Source organism: Solanum verrucosum, unplaced genomic scaffold (assembly GCF_900185275.1).
Source record: "Solanum verrucosum unplaced genomic scaffold, falcon-dt-bn FXZP01000017.1, whole genome shotgun sequence".
Classification (NCBI taxonomy): domain Eukaryota; kingdom Viridiplantae; phylum Streptophyta; class Magnoliopsida; order Solanales; family Solanaceae; genus Solanum; species Solanum verrucosum.
In genome coordinates this window covers 731,783-754,767 of record NW_026020078.1, presented here as the reverse complement: position 1 = coordinate 754,767, position 22,985 = coordinate 731,783, and the positions used below count along the sequence as shown (strand labels likewise).

Sequence of the window (22,985 nt, the reverse complement as noted above, 5' to 3'; positions counted from 1 at the left end):
ATACCTTATAGCGATGGCCGACTCCAAGGCCTATCAGAAAACTATACAAGTTTTATTTACTTTTGGTCAGTATCTGGTGAACTCAAACTTTACAAATTGAGAGCTTTATAATTGTAGAGAGAGAAAAAGTCAAGAGAAGTCTGCTTCTCAACATCACTCAATACGAGAAATTGGACACTTGTATGAGAAGTGAAACAAGCAAAGACACTACAGATGATATCCAAGACGCTCAACCTGTTGAAGCAACTATGTCAGAAGATACTCTGAAAAAGGAGGAGGATTTCCTCCAAAAATTAAAGGAAAAAGACAAACTCTAAGGACATCTCTATAGTAAAAAGCCATCATCAACAGTAGATTCACTGTTGATCAATAGTAGATGCAATGTTTAGGGGAAAGATGGGACCTAACAATACTGTAGATCAAGATACAGGATCTCTGAAGACTGTCGGTAATTTGAGCGGTCATCTTCAATCTAGTTTAGCATCCGAACTCAAAGAATAAATCCGTATCAAAATATATATAAATTTTTATATAGTTTGATGATTGTATGAAAGGATCTTATCCTTTACCCGAGCAAGGGGCCTGTCAAGATTTAATACATATTGTTATTGAGCCCATGTGTCTAGTAGTTCTAATCGGGTATGGGCGCCCTTTTTTCTCCTCAACGGGCTTAAAACAACGGCTGGCTAGACGAAGTCACAAAGACAAAACCAATAACAATAGTATCAAATCTAACTGTATCACCATCTCAGAACCAAATCAAGAAACCATGTATAAATTTATTTATATTTTGATAAAGTCTAGATCTTTCATGGTAGATATAAAAGTGAAGTTAACAAGTATATTTTTAGAAATGATGCAAATTGTTACTACTCATAAATGGTATGTTAAATGCACCATATTGATAATAGTTTTTGAATAACTGATATTGCCATGATTGATAGTGGAGCTGATGTTAGTTGTATTCAAGAATGTCTTGTACCTACTAAATATTTTGAAAAAACAACTCATATGGTTAAATCTGCTTTTGGACATGCTTTAGATATAAAGTATAGATTGCCTAATACTCACATTTGCCAAAATAAAGTTTCCATTCTGCATTTCTTTTTCTTGGTTAAAAATCAGTTATACCCTCCAATTATACTTGGAACCCCTTTTATAAATGCTATTTATCCTTTTACTAGCATAAATGCTAAATGTTTTACTGCTACTTATGAACAGAGATATAAGTTATACTTTTATCACTGACCCTATTTCTCGTGATATTAATGCTTTGATTAATATGAAACAAAGGCATGTTGACTCTTTGCAACTAGAATAATTTATCATAAATATATTTGATACTTTGAAATTCACCAAAGTACAGGAAAAACTAAAATTAATTTCTGAACAAATTGCAGTTGATATTTGAGCTGGTACTATGTCCGGCTAAAGATTCATATCTATTTCAGATAACTAACATCTCTTTTATATATTTCTTGAAATATCTAGACTTTATCAACATATAAATAAATTTATATATGATTTCTTGACTTGGTTCTGAGATGGTGGTACAGTCAGATTCGATACTATTTTTATTGGCTTTGTCTTTGTGACTTCGTCTAGCCAACCGTGGTTCTAAGCCCATTAAGGAGTTGAAAAGGGTTTCTATACTCGCTTAGTACTGCTAGACATATAGGATCAGTAAAAATATGTATAAAATCTTAACAGACCCCTTGCTCGGGTAAAATGATAGATCCTTCCATACATTCATCAAACTATATTAAAATTTGTATATAATTTCGATTCAAATTTTTTTCTCGAGTTCGGATGCAAAACTATATTGAAAATGACCGCTCGGATTACAGACAGTCTTCAGAGATCTTGTAACTTGGTATGATTATTGCAGGTTTTACTGGCCAACTCAGAGGTTGGTGGGATAATTATATGAGTATTGAGAAACAACCAGCGGTGATAAATGCTATTGCTGATAATAAAGGTGTTGATAACTTGGGCATGTCTCTACTAAAAAATAGAGAAGAAGCTGTTTATACTTTAGTCTTAACCATTTTAGAACATTTTAATGGTAGACTTACTAATCAGTATGAGACTGTTCGTACCCTGTTAAATGGTCTACGCTGTAGAACCTTAGGAGAATTTAGATCGTATAAAGATACTTATATGAGTAGGGTGATGGAATTTTCCGTAAACAATTATGAGCATTGGAAAGCTAAGTTTATAGATGGCCTTCCCCCTTTGTTTGCCGAAAGAGTTAGAAAAACTCTGAGGAATGATCGTGGTGAAATTCCTTATAAGGATTATACTTATGGTAAGCATATATAATAGCAGGTATGGTATGTAAAGAAGCAGCACGATTACGAGCCGGATTATACATTTGTTCAATAGGGGAAATATGATGAATATCAGGCAATCTTCTATGAGAAAAAGAATGTCTCTTATAAGGACTATCATTAAACTGTATGGGAAGAAATTAATTTTCCAACTACTTGGACTTTGGATTCTGTTATATTCCCTAGTCAAATTACAAATGTTGTCACTAATTCTGAGTATTCTCATATTACACAAAACCTTGATGGTAGGATTTGCATGCAGTTTAATGATATTCCTTATAGTAGACATTCATTTTCTAATAGAAAATTGCCTGCTATTCATCATATTTCCCCATTGAACTAGTGTATGGTCCGGCTCATAATCGTGATGCTTCTTTACATACCATACCTTATATTATATCTGCTGATTAAAATAAACTTGTTAATAAAATAAAAATTGATCCTCGTTTGAATATTGTTCAAGCTAATGATAATTCTTCTAATATTTCTAATAAGGATATTCCTTCTGTATCCGAAATGGATTTTGATCCTAATAAAACTTAATGATGAATGTATACCAAATAGATTTTAGTCCAGGTTCACTGGCAAGAAAGTACATTCAGAATGAATTTTCAAATTATAAATGGAACCAGTTTAAAACATGGTTTTTTTACACTTATAGTGCTAATGATTTGAATAATATTTCTCAAGAATTTTATGAAATTTGTGCTCTACATAATTAAATTATGTATTTGATACCTTGCTTTATAACCACTTATTTACCTTTATTCATCAACATTCTTGAACGATCTTATAAAGATGGATCTGGTAATATTATTAAGGTTGTTTATCCACTTTGGTTATCCTTTATTTTACCAAATAATACAGGTATCACCTTTACGGCCTTTCAAAAATTTGTTGAAGAAGATGTTGCGGCAATCAGCATCAATGAAATAAAAATTTAATTTATCAAAATAATTATTTGGGACTTTATGTTAAATTTTTGGGTGAGCATATTAGTTCTCTTGATAAAAAATTGGATGAATTAACTTCTTTGATAATTCAATTAAAAAATAATTTAAAGACTTCTGATACGTCTTCTACTTCTTAAGGTAATTCAGAAGCTCAGATTATTTGTACTCATGTGCAAAGGCCCCCTAAGATTCGGGATTTTTAATTTAAATCGTTATATGATTTAGAAGAACTTCTTGATAAAAAGTTGTCTGAATTTGGTGCAAAGTCTATTGATTTGTAAAACAATTTTGCTGATGAAATGGAAATTTATTTTGATTCTAAAAATATTCATGTTTCTTTAGTATTTTATAAACTTCATGGTTATCCCAAAAAGAATAGTAATACTAAGTATTCTGATAAACCTAGCATACATACCTACTATTATTCCAAACCAACTCCTCAAGATGTGTTAATAGAGGAATGAGACTGGAATCAGACTAATACTTCTTATAGTGGGTCTGAAATTTATGAATGGAATCTTGATGATTTAACTAATAAACTGTTGACTATTCTTGTTCATAGAATGCTTATGCATGTAACTATATGTAAAAGTGTTAAAAATATAGATAGAAATATTTGCCAAATGATTATTACAGGTTTTATTGGACAACTAAGAGGTTAGTAGGATAATTATATGAGTATTGAGCAAAAAGCAGCGGTGATAAATGCTATTGCTGATAACGAAGGTGTTGATAACTTGGGCATGCTCTAATGAAATATAGAGAAGACGCTGTTTATACTTTAGTCTTAATCATTTTAGAACATTTTAATGGTAGATTTACCAATCAGTATGAGACTGTTGGTACCCTGTTAAATGGTCTACGCTGTAGAACTTTAGGAGAATTTAGATGGTATAAAGATACTTATATGAGTAGGGTGATGGAATTGCCCGAAAATAGTTATGAACATTGGAAAGCTAAGTTTATAGATGGCCTTCCCCCTTTGTTTGCCGAAATAGTTAGAAAAACTCTGAGGAATGATCATGGTGAATTTCCTTAGAAGGATTATATTTATGGTAAGCTGATAGGAGTATGCACTCAAGAAGGTATAAATTTGTGCAATGAATTGAAGTTATCTAGACAAATTAAGATGGATAAGCTTAAAGAAAGATCTCAGCTAGGAGACTTTTGTACCCAGTACGGTTTACCTGATACTTCTGCTAATAGCAAGAAGAAGAAACATAGAGATTCTAGATACTCCAATCCTGATAAACCTTACAAGAAAAAGAGGTCTAGATATAGATCTAAGGAAGAACGCAACGCTTGAAAAGCCTTTCGTAAGTTTAATAGATTTACCAAGAATAGGTCCAAGCGAGATCTCGCTAAAATCAAGTGCTAAAGATGTGGAATTTTCAGTCAAATAGCACCGAATTGTAAGCTTGAAAAGTTGAAATCCCTAGAACTTGATGATGAAGTTCATGATAAGGTTTATAGTTCTTATACACTTCAAGTTCTTAGTCTGATTATGATTCTGATTCAGGTTCTGAAGAAAAAGTTGATTTTCTTGATATATCTAATAGTAATCAGCATGATAAAATCAATGTTTGCAATTCTTGTTATGGTGATATTTACTCTTGTGAAAATGATGAATTTTATAAATTGCAATCTCAATTTCAAGATTTGAATATAAATACTATTATTTTTGATAATGTGATAGAACTATTGTAGGAGGTCACTAAGAATGATCTTCGAGAAAAAATTATTCATTTGGCTGCAAATAATACTAGTTCAAGTTCTTCAAAAAATTCTATTAAAAATAAAACAATGATTTTGAATTTGAATATGCTGTACCTTATTCATTATCTGAAATTAATAACAGACTTAATAAACAAACTACTCCTACAAGAGATTCTTCTTTTGATGATTTGAAAAATGAAATTGAAAATTTGAAAAATGAGATTAAATATCCTAAACAAAATCAAATGATTTGTGATCATAGACTTACTCAGATAGAAACAGTTAATAACAAAGGTAAAAACATTGTTGAAGAAAATACTCTTGCAAACCCTTTTAATCTTGATCCTAGACAAGGTATGTTTTTCGGAATGATCCAAATTGTTACTGCTCATAAATGGTATGTTAAATGTACCATATTGATTGATAATATTTTTTCAATAACTGATATTTCCCCATGATTGATAGTGAATCCGATGGTAGTTGTATTCAAGAATGTCTTGTACTTACTAAATATTTTGAAAAAAATAACTCATATGGTTAAATCTGCTTCTGGACATGCTTTAGATATAAAGTATAAATTGCCTAATAATCGCATGTGCCAAAATAAAGTTTCCGTTCCGCATTTCCTTTTCTTGGTTAAAAATCAGTTTTACCCTCCAATTATACTTGGAACCCCTTTTATAAATGCTATTTATCTTTTCACTAGCATAAATGCTAAAGGTTTTACTGCTACTTATGAAGACAGAGATATAAGTTATACTTTTATCACTAACACTATTTCTCGTGATATTAATGCTTTGATTAATATGAAACAAAGACATGTTGACTCTTTGCAACTAGAATTGTTTAGCATAAATATATTTGATACTTTGAAATCCACCAAAGTACAGGAAATAATAAAATTAATATTTGAACAAATTGCAGTTGATATTTGTGCCGATCAACCCAGTTCTTTTTGGAATCGAAAAAAGCATATTGTTATTCTTCCATATGAAATGATTTCTCTGAGAATGATATTCCTACTAAATCTCGTCCTTGTCAGATGAACCCCGAATTGATAGAATTCTGCAAAAAGCAAATTGATAATTTGTTATAAAAAGGTTTGATAAAATCTTCAAAATCACCTTAGTCTCGTATTGCATTTTATGTTAACAATGCTTCTGAAAGGGACGAGGTGTCCCTAGATTGGTTATCAATTATAAACCTTTAAATAAATATTTTAAATGGATTAGGTATCCTATTTCAAACAAAAGAGTTTTATTGTCTAGATTATATGATGCCAATATATTTTCAAAATTTGATTTAAAATTTTGATTTAAAATCTGGACATTGGCAGATCCAAATATTTAAAGAGCATGCTTATAGAACAACTTTTAATGTCCCATTTGGACAATATGAATGGAATGTTATGCCATTCGGTTTGACAAATGCTCCATCTGAATTTCAGAAAAACATGAAAGATATTTTCAACCATATTTGGATTTTATAATTGTTTCTATCAATGATATTTTGGTATTCTTCAAAACGTTTGAAATGCATATTAAGCATCTTGATATGTTCAAGAAAATTGTTATACAAAATGGTTTGTTCATTTCTAAATGAAAAATGTGTTTGTTCTAAACTGATGTTTGATTTCTAGGACATCATATTTGTCAAAGGAAAGCTACCCCGATTCAAATATCAATCGATTTTGCATCAAAATTTCCTGATGTTATCACTGATATGACTCAATTGGAAAGATTTTTAGGGAGTTTAAATTACATATCCCCTTTTTATAAAAAAAATATCTCGTGATTTGGTCACTTTATACGACAGGCTGAAAAAGGATCATAAATCACCTTGGACTGACAATCATACCACTCTAGTAAAGGATATTAAACTTCGTGTTCAATCTTTACCATGCTTAACTCTTGTAAACCCTGCTTGACAAAAAATTATTGAGACAAATGCGTCTAATATTGGTTATGGTGGGATATTAAAACAAATTAATCCCAACAACAAAAATGAATATTTGATCAGATTTCATTCTGGGAAATGGAGCGAGGCCCAGAAGAAATATGCTACGGTGGCTCTTGAAATGTTAACCATTGTTAAATGCGGCTTAAAATTTCTAGATGATTTATAAAAGTTTTAATAGAAATTGATGCTCAATCTGTTAAGTATATGTTTAACAAGAATTTTAAACATGATGCATCAAAATTAATATTATCTAGGTGGCAGGCCCAGTTAGCTCCTTTTGATTTTGAGATCCAATATAAAAAGGGAAGTGATAACTCTCTTCCAAATTTTTTATCTAGGAAATATTTAAATTCATAATGAGTTTTTATACAACCTTCATTGATGAGAAAACTTTAGTTATTTTTTTAAAAATAATTCCTCTTAATAAAGATTTGAAGGAATTAATTTTATGTGAAATTATCAATGATATTATTAGAGAAGATTTCTCTATACATCATTATGAAGAAATTGTCAATATCGATGAGGATAATTATTAAAGTAATTATTATGATACATCCGAATAAAGAAAAGTGTAATGTTTGTAGGATGGACACTCCTTGGGTAACCAAGGGCAGAGGTAGGGGAAATAATACAAGAGGAAGGGGAAGATAATCCCCAGGATCATCATATAGATCCTCATCTAACACCCTAGTTATAGAAATGGGAAGAAGGAGTTTGATAAACTCAAGAATCTCCCAAAGTGAAGCATCATCTTCAACACATTCTTTAGTACATCTGGAAGATATTCTAGAAGACAACCCTTTATATGCACAACTACAGGCTTATCTGTGACAAAACCAAAATGATACTTTTGCATCAATAGCCAAAGAAAACAATGATGATATCAAGTCTTATGAAAAGGTATCAAAAAAGAAAATGATATTTCTTTTTAAAAACTCTGAAATATAGAGAAAAGAAGAACCCCGGAAGATATTCCAACAATACCTAATTAATGGGTTATATTTTCTGGGTGAGTCATAAAAACTCGATCATATTACGAAATCATTCTGATAAGCACTGGTAGGGTTGAATTTCAACACTTTTCAAGCTACAATACAAGTGAGAATGTTTATAACTTCTCGAAAATGATAATTAAACAGATTATATTTGTTGAAGATTGGGGTATCTCCACCTTGAATGAAAGGCAGCTTAGCCTAAACAAAATCGCTATGAATTTCACATACTAGGACCATATTCAGACCCTTGATAAAGTTCGCTATTATAATAAAGAAAGACATAAACATACGTGGTTTATGAAAATATGTACAAAGATATTTGCAGGACCAATTCCTAATTGGTTTTTAAATTGGTGGTCATACCATAGCCTAACTATAAAATTTTTGCTGGATCCCTTTCTCAAATTATATAAAGAATGGGTTAAAGTTTCACCAGACCTTAGTGAGTTATACAATACAGATCATATCTGTTATCTGGAGAAAATAGACCAAATTTACTTCTTCATTAAATTTTCCGTCCCTTGGATTCATATATGGACCCCGGAAGTGGGATTCACCGAAGAACAAATTTCTTGCTTATATAGAACTTTTATAATAATTTTTGGGATAAATTGATGACAAAGGATCCCAAAACAAAAACTTTATATGACCAGAACTGTTGGATCTTATTGCAAAAAGGATCCACGAATATGGTATTACTCCCCAAAAAGGAATAATTGCTGATAGCTCAGTCAGACATATTGCCAGGAAAATCTCTGTTCAAGATGGAGATAAATAATCTATGATCAACAACTATTTAGAAGAAGTCAAGGGAAGTCTGTTTCTAAACATCACTCAATATGAAAAATTGGACACTTCTATGATAAGTGAAACGAGCGAAGACGCTACTGATGATATCCAAAAAGCTCAACCTGTTGAAGTAACTACGTCAGAAGATACTCTGAGAAAGACGGAGGATTTTCTCCAAAGATTAAAGGAAAAAGATAAATTGGAAGGACATCTCTATAGTAAAAAGCCATCATCAATAGTAGGATACACTGTGATACATTGTTTAGGGGACAGATGGGACCTAACAATACTGTACAAAGATTCTATTATTTTTATTTATCTATAAAGAGGGTTGTTTTTCATTTCATTAGGAAGCAGCTTAGAAACCCTTTTCTCTCTAGTTCTCTCTCCAATTGTAAAGCTCTCAATTTGTAAATTTTGAGTTCACCAGATACTGACCGGAAGTAAATAAAATTTGTATATTTCTCTCATAGGCCTTGGAGTCGACCATCATTATAAGGTATTATATTATTTCTGATTACGTTATTTAGTATTTCTTCGATTTGAGCTGTGACTATGTCCGGCTAAAGATTCATATCTATGTCGAATAACTAACTTCGCTTTTATATATACCATGAAAGATCTAAACTTTATCAAAATATAAATAAATTTATCTATGATTTCTTGATTTGGTTCTGAGATGGTGGTACAGTCAGATTCAATACTATTGTTATTGGCTTTGTCTTTGTGACTTCGTCTAGCCAGCCGTGGTTCTAAGCCAGTTGAGGAGAAAAAAGGGCGCCTATACCCGATTAGAAATGCTAGACACATGGGTTCAATAACAATACATATTAAATCTTGACAGGCCACTTGCTCGAGTAAAGGATAAGATCCTTCCATACAATCATCAAACTATATAAAAATTTGTATATATTTTGATTCGGATTTATTCTTTGAGTTAGGATGATAAACTAGATTGAAGATGGCCGCTCAGATTACTGACTGTCTTCAAAGATCCTCTCTGAGCCTAGGAACTTTCATGGTAAATATGAGATTGATGTGAAGTATACGACATAGATATGTTCTTTTGAATATGGATCTAGGAGAAGTGAGTACTAAAAGTACTAGATTGGAAGAGGTAGATATACCTCAAAACTTTGATTTGTTAAACAAATGGACTATTCCAAAAATTGATATTAAAACTATTTATGATTATGGTTGGTTTGATAAAATATCTCATAAAGAGTTAATAAAAACTACTGAGCAATCTTTGGCGTTAAATTCATCTGAACAGACTATTCGTTTATTAAATAAATGAGATATTGAGTTATATAAAAAACAGTATAATTTCTTGCATATTGGCATGGTTCAAATTGCTTTTAAACCGTTAACCCTTAAAGGGTTACCTGAGACATTTTTAGCTGCTCTTCGTGATACTAGAAATTTAAATCTTAGAAAATCATTATTGGGTTTGATTGAGTCCACTGTGGCAATGGCCCGATATATTTTAATACTCAGCCTAATTTGCATTTATCTTTAATTGCTGCTAATATTCTTGATGCTTTAACTATAAATGTTAAAACACATGGTTGGAATTATGCACCTGGATCTGAATTAATCTGTTTATCTTATATAATTTATTTTAAATTACTATCTACGTTAAACCCGAGATGTAAGTTATATGATACATCTGATCAGACTATTTTAGTAGAAACTAATTTTGTTAAATCTAAGGTCACTACTAGAAGACCTATAAAATAGGAAGAAATTAATTTTCCAACTACTTGGACTTTGGATTCTGTTATATCCCCTAGTCAAATTACAAATGTTGTCACTAATTCTGAGTATTCTCATATTAAACAAAATCTTGATGGTAGGATTTGCATGCATTTTAATGATATTCCTTATAGTAGACATTTTTTTTCTGAAAGAAGATTGCATGTTATTCATCATATTTCTCCTATTGAACCAGTGTATGGTTCGACTCATCCTAATAAAATTTAATGATGAATGTACACCAAATAGATTTTAGTCCAGGTTCACTGGCAAGAAAGTACATTCAGAATGAATTTTCAAAAATGGAACCAGTTTAAAACATATTTTTTTGACACTTATAGTGCTAATGATTTGAATAATATTTCTCAAGAATCTTATGAAACTTGTGCTCTACATAAACAAATTATGTATTTTGTACCCTGGTTTATAACCACTTATTTACCTTTATTCATCAACATTCTTGAACAATCTTATAAAGATGGATCTAGTAATATTATTAAGGTTGTTTATCCTCCTCAGTCATCTTTTATTTTACCAAATAATACAAACATCACCTTTACTGCCTTACAAAAATTTGTTGAAGAAGATGTTATGGCAGTCAGCATCAATGAAATAAATAATTTAATTTCCCAAAATAATTATTTGGGACTTTATGTTAAAGTTTTGGGTGAACATATTACTTCTCTTGATAAAAAATTGGTTAAATTAACTGCTTTGATAATTCAAATAAAAAATTATTTTAAGACTTCTAATATGGCTTCTACTTCTGAAGGTAATTCAGAAGCTCAAATTATTTCTACTTATGTGCAAAGGCCCTATGAGATTCGGGATTTTAAATTTAAATCGTTATATGATTTAGAAGAACTTCTTGATAAAAAGTTGTCTGAATTTGGTGCAAAGTCTATTGATTTGTCAAACAATTTTGCAGATGAAATAGAAAAAACTTTTGATTTTAAAAATCATGTTTCCTTAGAATTTAATAAACTTCATGGTTATCCTAAAATGAATAGTAATACGAGTATGCCCATAAACCTAGCATGCATACCTATTATTATTCCAGACCAACTCCTCAAGATGTGTTAATAGAGGAACGATACTGGAATCAGGCTAATACCTCTTATAATGGGTCTGAAATATATGAATGGAATCTTGATGGTTTGACTGATAGACATTTAACTATTCTTGTTCATAGAATGCTTATGCATGTAACTATATGTAAAAGTGTTAAAAATATAGATAGAAATATTTGCCAAACGATTATTACAGGTTTTATTGGACAACTAAGAGGTTAGTAGGATAATTATATGAGTATTGAATAAAAAGCAGCGGTGATAAATGCTATTGCTGATAACGAAGATGTTGATAACTTGGGCATGCTCTAGTGAAAAATAGAGAAGACGCTGTTTATACTTTAGTCTTAATCATTTTAGAACATTTTAATGGTAGATTTACCAATCAGTATGAGACTGTTGGTACCCTGTTAAATGGTCTACGTTGTAGAACCTTAGGAGAATTTAGATGGTATAAAGATACTTATATGAGTAGGGTGATGGAATTGCCTAAAAATTATTATGAGCATTAGAAAGCTAAGTTGATAGATGACCTTCCCCCTTTGTTTGCAGAAATAGTTAGAAAAACTCTGAGGAATGATCATGGTGAATTTCCTTAGAAGGATTATACTTATGGTAAGCTGATAGGAGTTTGCACTCAAGAAGGTATAAATTTGTGCAATGAATTGAAGTTATCTAGACAAATTAAGATGGATAAGCTTAAAGAAAGATCTCAGCTAGGAGACTTTTGTACCCAGTACGGTTTACCTGATACTTCTGCTAATAGCAAGAAGAAGAAACATAGAGATTCTAGATACTCCAATCCTGATAAACCTTACAAGAAAAAGAGGTCTAGATATAGATCTAAGGAAGAACGCAATGCTTGAAAAGCCTTTCGTAAGTTTAATAGATTTACCAAGAATAGGTCCAAGCGAGATCTCGCTAAAATCAAGTGCTATAGATGTGTGAATTTCGGTCATATAGCACCGAATTGTAAGCTTGAAAAGTTAAAATCCGTAGAACTTGATGAAGAAGTTCATGATAAGGTTTATAGTTTCTTTTGCACTTCTGGTTCTGAGTCTTTTATGATTCTGATTCAGATTCTGAAGAAGAAGTTGATTTACTCTATATATCTGATAGTAATCAGCATGATAAAATGAATATTTGCAATTCTTGTCAGGGTGATATTTGTTCTTGTGAAAATGATGAATTTTATAAACTACAATCTCAATTTCAAGATTTAAATATAAATACTATCACTTCTGATAATGTGATAGAGCTTTTAAAGGAGGTCACTGATAATGATCTTCGAGAAAAAATTATTCATTTGGCTTCAAATAATGCTAGTTCAAGTTCTTCAAAAAATTCAGAAAAACAAAAGAATGATGTTGAATCTGAATATGCTGCACCTTATTCATTGTCTGAAATTAATAACAGACTTAATAAACAAACTACTCCTACAAGAGATTCTTCCTTTGATGATTTGAAAAATGAGATTAAATCTCTTAAACGAGATCAAATGATTTGTGATCATAAACTTACTCATAGAAACTGTTAATAACAAAGGTAAAAACATTGTTGAAGAAAATACTCTTGCAAAACCTTTTAATGTTGATCCTAGACAAGGTATGTTTTTAGGAAATATGCAAATTTTTACTGCTCATAAATGGTATGTTAAATGCAACATATTGATTGATAATAGTTTTTCAATAACTGATATTGCCATGATTGATAGTGGAGCCGATGTTAGTTGTATTCAAGAAGGTCTTGTACCTACTAAATATTTTGAAAAAATAATTCATATGGTTAAATCTGCTTCTCGACATGCTTTAGATATAAAGTAAAAATTACCTAATACTCGCATGTGCCAAAATAAAATTTGCATTCCGTATTTCTTTTTCTTGGTTAAAAATCAGTTATACCCTCCAATTATACTTGGAACCCATTTTATAAATGCTATTTATCCTTTTACTAGCATAAATGCTAAAGGTTTTTCTGCTACTTATGAAGACAAAGATATTAGTTATACTTTTATCACTGACCCTATTTCTCGTGATATTAATGCTTTGATTAATATGAAACAAAGGCATGTTGACTCTTTGCAACTAGAATTGTTTAGCATAAATACATTTGATACTTTGAAATCCACCAAAGTACAGGAAAAAATGAAATTAATTTCTGAACAAATTGCAGTTGATATCTGTGCCGATCATACTAGAACTTTTTTGGAATCGAAAAAAGTATATTGTTACTCTTCCATATAAAGATGATTTCTCTGAGAATGATATTTCTACTAATTCTTGCCCTTGTCAGATGAACACCGAATTGGTAGAATTCTGCTAAAAGGAAATTGATAATTTGTTACAAAGGGTTTTATAAAACTTTCAAAATCACCTTATCTTGTACTGCATTTTATGTTAACAATGCTGCTGAAAGGGAACGAGGTGTCCCTAGATTAGCTTTCAATTATAAACCTTTAAATAAATATTTAAAATGGATTAGGTATCCTATTCCAAACAAAAGAGATTTATTGTCAAGATTATATGATGCCAATATATTTTTAAAATTTGATTTAAAATCAAGATATTGGCAGATCCAAATATTTAAAGAGCATGCTTATAGAACAACTTTTAATGTCCTATTTGGACAATATGAATGAAATGTTATGTCATTTGATTTGAAAAATGCTCCATCTGAATTTCAGAAAATCATGATTGATATTTTCAACCCATATTTGGATTTTATCATTGTTTATATTGATAAGATTTTGGTATTCTCAAAAACGTTTGAAGTGCATATTAAACATTTTGATATCTGTAAAAAAATTGTTACACAAAATGGTTTGGTCATTTCTAAACCAAAAATGAGTTTGTTCCAAATTGATCTTCGATTTCTAGGATATCATATTTGTCAAGGGAAAGTTACCTCGATTCAAAGATCAATAGACTTTGCATCAAAATTTCCTAATGTTATCACTAATAGGACTCAATTACAAAGATTTTTAGGGAGTTTAAATTACATATCCCCTTTTTATAAAAAATTATCTCATGATTTGGCCCCTTTATACGACAGGCTGAAAAAGAATCATAAATCACCGTGACTGATAGGCATACCACTTTTGTAAAAGATATTAAACTTCTTATTCAATCTTTACCTACTTAAATCTTGCTAACCTTGCTTGGCAAAAAATTATTGAGACAGATGCGTCTAATATTGGTTATGGTGGGATATTAAAATAAAATTAATCCCAACGACAAATATGAATATTTGATCAGATTTCATTCTGAAAAATGGAGTGAGGCCCAAAAGAAATATGCTATGGTGGCTCATGAAATGTTAACCATCGTCAAATGCGTGTTAAAATTTCAGCATGATTTATATAATCAAAAGATTTTAATAAACACTAATGCTCAATCTGTTAAGTATATGTTTAATAAAGATTTTAAACATGATGCATCAAAATTAATATTTGCTAGGTAGCAGACCCAGTTAGCTCCTTTTGATTTTGAGAATCAATATAAGAAGGGAAGTGATAACTCTCTTTCGGATTTTCTATCTAGAGAATATTTAAATTTACAATGAGTTTTTATACAACTTTCATTGATGAGAAAACTTTAGTTGCTATTTTAAAAATAATTCCTCTTAATAAAGATATGCAGGAATTAATTTTATGTGAAATTATTAATGATATTATTAGAGAAGATTTCTCTATACATGATTATGAAGAAATTGTCAATATCGATGAGAATAATTATTACAGTGATTATTATGATATATCCGAATAAAGCAAAGTGTTATGTTTGCAGGATGGACCCTCCTTGGGTAACCAAGGGCAGAGGTAGGGAAAATAATACAAGCGGAAGGGGAAGATCATCCGCATGATCATCATATGGATCCTCTTCTAACACCCCAGTTATGCAAATGGGAAGAAGGAGTTTGATAAACTCAAGAATCTCCCAAAGTGAGGTGTCATCTTCAGCACATTCTTCAGTGCATCTGAAAGATATTCCAGATGACAGCCCGTTATATGCACAACTACAGGCTTATCTGTCACAAAAGCAAAATGATACCTTTGCATCAATAGGCAAAGAAGACAATGATGACATCAAGTCTTATGAAAAGGTGTCAAAGAAAGAAAGAATATTTCTTTTAGAAAATTCTGAAATTCAGAGAAAAGAAGAACCCTGGAAGATATTCCAGCAATACCTAATAAACGGTTTATATTCCCGGTGGAGTCATACAAAAATTGATCATATTATGAAACCATTCTGATAAGCACTGGTAGAGTTGAATTTCAACACTTTTCAGGCTATAATACAAGTGAGAATGTTTATAACTTCTCAAAAATGATAATTAAGCAGATTATATATGTTGAAAATCGGAGTATCTCCACCATGAAAAAAAGGCAGATCAGCCTAAACAAAATAGCTATGAGTTTCACTTACTGGTACTATATTCAGGCCTTTGATAAAGTCCTCTATTATAGTAACGAAAGACATAAACATAAGTGGTTTATGAAAATATGTGCAAAGATATTTGCAGGACCAATTTCTAATTGGTTTCTAAATTGGTGGTCATACCACGGCCCAACTATAAAATTTTTACCGGATCCCTTTCTCAAATTATATAAAGACTGGGTTAAAGTTTCACGAGACCTTAATGAGTTGTACAATACATATCATATCTGTCATCTAGAGAAAATAGATCAGATTTACTTCTGAATTGAATTTTCCATCCCTTGGATTCATAAATGGACCCCGGAAGTGGGATTCACCGAGGAACAAAATCCTTGCTTATATAGAACTTTTTAAAAGAATTTTTGGGATAAATTGATGAAAAAGGATCCCAAAACAAAAACATTATATGGGTAAGAACTGTTGGATCTTATTTCAAAAAGGATCCACAAATATGGTATTACTCCCCAAAAAAGAGTAATTGCAGATAGCTCAGTCAGGCATATTGCCAGGAAAATCTCCATTCAAGATGGAGATAAAGAAGCTATGATCAACAACTATTTAGAAGAAGTCAAGGGAAGTCTGCTTCTCAACATCACTCAATACGAAAAATCGTACACTTCTATGAGAAATGAAACGAGCGAAGACGCTACCGATGATATCTAAGAAGCTCAACCTGTTGAAGTAGCTACGTCAAAAGATACTCTGAGAAAGATGGAGGATTTCCTTTGAAAATTAAAGGAAAAAGACAAACTGTAAGGACATCTCTACAGTAAAAAACCATCATTAACCGTAGATACACTGTTGATCAACAGTAGATACACTATTTAGGGGACAGATGGGACCCAACAATACTGTACAAAGATACTAAATGTTTTTTTTATTTTTCTATAAGTATGTTTGTTTTTCATTTCATTAGGGAACAACTTAGAAACCCTTCTCTCAGTACTTCTCTCTCTCCAATTGTAAAGCTCTCAATTTGTAAAGTTTGAGTTCACCAGTTACTGACCGGAAGTAAATAAAACTTTTATAGTTCTCTCATAGGACTTGGAGTCAGCCATTGTTATAAGGTATTATATTATTTCTAATTACATCTTTTAGTATTTCTTTGATCTGAGCCGTGACTATGTCCGACTAAAGATTCATATCTATGTCGGATAACTAACTTCACTTTTATATAAACCATGAAAGATCTAGACTTTATCAAAATATAAATAAATTTATATATGGTTTCTTGATTTGGTTCTGAGATAGTGGTACAATCATATTTGATACTATTGTCATTGGCTTTGTCTTTGTGACTTCGTCTAGCCAGCCGTGGTTCTAATCCCGTTGAGGAGAAAAGAGGGTGCCTATACCTGGTTAGAACTGCTAGACACATGGGCTCAATAACAATATGCCTTAAATGTTGACAGGCCCCTTTCTCGGGTAAAGATCCTTCCATACAATCATCGATATTTTGATACAGATTTATTCTTTGAGTTCAAATGCTAAACTAGATTGCAGATGACCGCTCGGATTACCGACAGTCTTCAGAGATCTTGTATCATGGTCGTATTTTATTAACAAGTTTAATTTGATCAGCAGATATAATAGAAGGTATGGTATGTAAAGAAGCAGCACGATTACGAGCCGAACCATACACTGGCTCAATAGGGTAAATATGATGAATAACAGGCAATCTTTTATCAGAAAAAATATAATAGCCTAAACTACCCAACTACCCCAACCCACCTACACTTACCCCATTACCCACTCACATTTTCCTCCACTACCCACACACCCCACTCCACTCCCCTACACCTATATACATACTACTACACTACAATACAAATACACACCCACACACAGAGAGATGGGCACAAAAACAAGAAAAAAAAGCAACTATCCTAAACACATACAGACACACACGACACACAACAAAAAAGAAAAAGAAGAAAAATCAGCAACCAAAATCACCCCCACTTTATATTTCTTTCACTCACAAACAAAGCTGAGGTCGAGGTTCCATTTCGTGATTTCGAGTTCGTGGTTCCTTATTAGGATTGTTTCCTTTTTGTGAAAATGAATTTTTGCAAGAGGTACCATTTAATTTTTATTGTATTATTTAATTTTCATGATTATATAATACTTGATTTCATTTTTATGAAGTTGCTCGAATTTTATGTGTGTTTAATCTCATTGTTGTTCATCTTGTACCATATGCTATTATTAATTAAGTATCTCTTGCATCCAATCAAAATTATCAAATACCTAAAAAATAAATTCTAAAAGTTTGTTTAGTCAACTTCATCTAAAATTAAAAATGTTCATCCTAGGAAAATTAAGAAATGAAGAGTTACACAATTTTTATTTATTTTATTTTTTTAATGTTTTTTGTCATGATCTGTAAATATACTAAAAATATAAATGCATCTATGTCAAATTTTAATATGAAATAACTTTATATTTGTTTAAGATTTTAGAGTTTTATTATGTAAATAGTGTTTATAAATATAAATAGTAGAGGTAGTTTAATCACTAATAATACGCTTAAACTTTCTAGTAATAGGTAAAATATTAAAATATATGATCCGCTTCAAAAGTTGGTTTCAATTAAGAATGTGGTTACACATCTTTCTCGAGACATTAAAAAAAAACTAAAGGATGCGGTGACGCACCTTGTCTAAAAAATATAATTAACTTTCATTAATTTAACATAAGACTTGTAGATAAAATTATTAGGTGCGATGCGAAGAAAGACAAGTATGCCTCTAAGTGTAAAGATCAAGAATGCAGTTATGCATCTCGGTTGAGACCAAATAAAAGTTCAACAAAAAATATAAATGCGAACAAATCATGGCCCATAATAATATATCCAAAAATAATTTAAGTCAAGTAGAAGTTGATAAAAGTGACCATGCTAGAATCATGGGACTCGAGGGATGCCTAATACCTTTCCCTCGGCCAACAGAATTCCTTACCCGAATTTTGTAGTTCGCAGACCAAAAATAAAGAGTCATTTCCTTTTGATTAGTGATTAAAAAGAAAGGTGACTTGGAACATCATAACTCAATTCCAAGTGACGACTCCAAAAAAAATAAAAACAATCTCTAATCAATAACATCACTTTAATTGGAAAAACCCTATCCGCGCAAAAAAGGGGTGTGACAGCCCTAGTTCAAGAACGCAGCAAGGTTTCACCAGTTCCAGCCCCAAAATTGAAAGATTTCTCCGTGAATTTTGTCACCAGGTATGTGGGATTTCATTAGTGGGTTCCTTTCACCCATTATGTCCCTAGAATTTAGTCAGATTCTTGATTCCCTTCATACTATCTAGACCTAGGGTTTCTAGAATTTTAGCAGATCATTATGAATTAGTTACTTTAATGTTCCTAATCAGATTATCATGATTTTTGTACCGTTTTGCGTAGATTCTTGCATAAACTCAGAACCCTAGTTATGTAGTTCTTTTAGTTCATGAATTATACATGATAGCTAAGTTATTTCATATATACATGCCTCAGATTCGAATGTTTCATTATCAGTACATTAATATTGCATTTTCGGTTAGCATGTCAGTATTTTGAGCTATCCAATATTTCAGAAATTCAGTCATAAATTGTTAATTAAATAATCAATTGGGAGTAACTTAATACCGAGTGGACTAGGGTCAGTCACCCTCAAGTCCCAAAACTACGTGCCCCATAGGTTATGTCCCCTCTGTTGGGCATAACATTTTAGTGATCACACCAGTCACGCCTCTATACCTCTGGAAGGGTGTATTGGGTCCTCTTGATGGGGCATATACATCCGACTCCACACTTAGCTCATGTGGTTTTTTGTCGGTTATTAGTAGGTCCCATAGTCAGATTCTAGTACATTGACCAGGTTATCAATTACAGTTCAGATTTCAGTTTTAGCATGTTATAAACTTGGTCATTGCATTCAATTAGTTAATGTTCAATATTCTCAGTATAGTATCATGCTTATCTCATATCATTGCTCAGTTATATGCTTTGTTTAGTTATGTTTATTGTTCAGCTTTACTCTATCATGCATGATCAGTACCTTTAAAGTACTGACGCATACTCTGTGCTATATCTTCTCATGATGTAGGTTCAGGTCCTTAGCTTCCAGATCAAGTATATATCGATTTCCGATCTTCAGCTCAACAACATCAGTGGTGAGTCCTCATTCTCTGAGGACGACATACATTTTTCTTTTCTATTTTTAGTCTTTAGTTTCAGTTTTTGCTAGATTTAGCTGGGGCATGTTCCATCCTTTCTATTCAGTTAAAGGCTTTATTTCAGACATAGTTAGATGCAATTTTAGAATTTGATATTTCAGTTGTCATTGAACTCATATATTATTTATTTAGATTAGTATTGGGTATTCCTCATCTTACAGTTTATGATATATTTCTAGTTTCCGCACAGTACATCTATTTTGTTGAAAATCTTTAAGTATGGTTATGATATGCCAGCAGAGTTAGTATGGGATCACTCGTGATCCTAGGTCCCGTGTTTGAGTCCTGGGGTAGCTTCGAGGCGTGACAAAAAGGATAACAGCATGAGGATGATGATGTTCTGTAACACTCCGTAAAATGATAGGGTAAACTAGCTAGAGCCTAAACGTGAGGGTGAACGTAAAAATTGAGGGTTATAAGAGTCAAGACCAAAGGAGCAAGTGCCAAGTCCAAGGGGCCAAGCCAAGGCCAAGGTTGCCCCTAGCTTGGAGCTACTGCCCCACCTTCACGAGTGGGACCACGGGTCATGGTCCACACCACGGCTCGTGAAGGCAGCTCGTGGTCTTTCCTTGGCCATGATAAAGTGGCCACCATTTTACCTAGCCACTGCCTCACCTTCACGAGAGGGACCACAACTCGTGGAGCCCTTCGTGAAGATGCCTAAGGCATTCAGCTAAGGACACCGAAGTGGAAAGACTACTGCCTCAAAGACCACGAGAGGGACCACGACTCGTGGTCTTGACCACGGCTCGTAGATCCCCTCGTGGTAATGCATTAGGCTTGTGAGCCTAATGCCACCAAGTACCTATCTACTGCCCAACCTTCACGAGGGGGACCATGGATCGTGGTCCTCACCATGACTCGTGAAGGGGATCGTGGAGCCTGGACGGGTTCATTAAGTGAGGGTCACTTAGTCCTTTTCTATTTAAGTCCAATTAAAGTGAGGTCATTTTGGGTATTGTTAGGGGTACTATATAAGTTGTTTTTAAGTCAAATTTACCTAATTGTAGTCATTAATTCACAACACCCAAATAATTCCCAAAATCCTCTCCATCACAATATTTCTGTCACTAGAAATCCTCCAGTGAAGAAGAACAAGAACTTGAAGAGTAGGGCTCAAGAACTCATATTCCTTACTCAAATTCGTGGGGAAATCTTCAATCAAGGTATGTGAGTCTTGATTGATGGAAACATTTTTTCCATGAACCCCTTAAACATTCTATTTCAATTAGTAGATTTTCCCAAAACGTAGGGTTTTTCAATCTAGTCATGGGTTCTTCCTAAATACGATTTCAATGAGTTAATTGTCTTACATTATGCTTGAATTTTTGTTTTATGGTGATTTTATAATAAAGTCCCCCATGAACCCATGAATTTACCCCATGACCCAATTTCATGAATTGTGATGGGTGTATTGATACAAGATGAATACTATGAATTTTGTCTATGGTATTTTAGTTATTGAATCTGTTTTTATACATGCCTAATGTAGTATTTCTAGGTGTGATTGTGAGACATTAGTCAGGACTCTTGAAGGGTAAATTATGAAGCTTTGTACATGTTGATGAAAGTTGTGTATGAACTTATGATTCACTTAGAAAGTGAAGATCCTATGACTATTGTGTAAATTGTGGTATGGTTGAGAGATCATTCTCCTCTTACCCTTACACATGATTATGTATGAATTGTCTAGGATGATGATAATGTTGTTGTGTTGATTATAAGGCTATTCTCATTAAACACTATGAACATGATGTGAAATGTTTACTCACATGTTAATGATTATTTTAAGGCTGAAAGTCCATTCTCATCTTATTGAATCTATGAGCTATTTTATGAGTTGTGTTGAATGAAAGGCAAGATATTCCTGCACACATGTGAATCCAATTCAAGACTAATTATGTATAATTTGGGAAATAATGCTTTGCACAAAGTGGATATGGTAGAGGCCTTTCCGTCAATACAATAGGCTGGGTCAACTAAATTATTCTCATGAGATGGAAGCTTCTCCGCCTATACAATAGATCGGATTTCTAGAAGCAATCTCCCTATCGCATAACTATGTGGCCACATATGTTTTTAGCTAGTGGATCCACCTAAAAGCTAATACATTTAGTTCTACCTTAAGCAAGTAGGACACCTTCTTTCGGTGTGGGGTTACACGACATCGGATTCCATGTAGCTCACATGGTTATCACAAATTTTGTACATTACAAGATAATGAATATGACACGAACTATAGTTATGATTTCTTGATGAGCTTTACTTATTAGGAGTGGGGGTATGTGACTTGACTTTTACATTGCATAAGTGGACTTTGAAATGAGTTATGGGATGGTTTCTTATGCTATGATAAGATATGAATGTATGCATGTATGTTGAATGGATTGTTGCTATGGATGACTTTCCTTATATTCAATTTAATGTACATGACTATTTCCTTGTCTATGAGTATTGACTATGATGAGGTCTATGTATGTTATGTATGACTAGGGTGGCCTCAAAAGAGTACTTAGTATGGTTGGTATTATGGGATGCCAATCATACATTGCACAAGTACAACTTAAGGTTACTAAAAAGATGGTTATATTATGTTATAATGTTCTTACATGAAAAATGTGCTTATGACTTGTGTTTTACATTAAATGTGCATGGTGATTCTCAAACTTGGAAAATGCATACTTTTCAACCAAAATGTCCTTTTTTTAAAATCATGTTTTAAGGATTTTTATGCATGCTTCCATACTTAGTACATATT

General features: G+C 32.2%; 1 protein-coding gene across 1 annotated transcript; it reads left to right on the top strand.

Annotated features, from left to right (window-relative positions):
• Window positions 1-396: 396 nt before the first annotated feature.
• Window positions 397-13,104, top strand: LOC125824229 (uncharacterized). The gene is made up of 3 exons (XM_049503577.1): window positions 397-448; window positions 1,889-2,308; window positions 12,647-13,104. The coding sequence occupies exons 1-3, from the start codon at window positions 397-399 to the stop codon at window positions 13,102-13,104; spliced, it is 930 nt and encodes a 309-aa protein (XP_049359534.1).
• Window positions 13,105-22,985: the final 9,881 nt, after the last annotated feature.

Bases quoted from the DNA above. Each gene is read 5' to 3' on its own strand.
- LOC125824229 (XM_049503577.1), top strand. From the start codon at position 397: ATGGGACCTAACAATACTGTAGATCAAGATACAGGATCTCTGAAGACT. The intron at 449-1,888 runs GTAATTTGAGCG...TGATTATTGCAG, and splicing joins AGGATCTCTGAAGACTGTCG to GTTTTACTGGCCAACTCAGA. The intron at 2,309-12,646 runs GTAAGCATATAT...ATTCTGATTCAG, and splicing joins TTATAAGGATTATACTTATG to ATTCTGAAGAAGAAGTTGAT.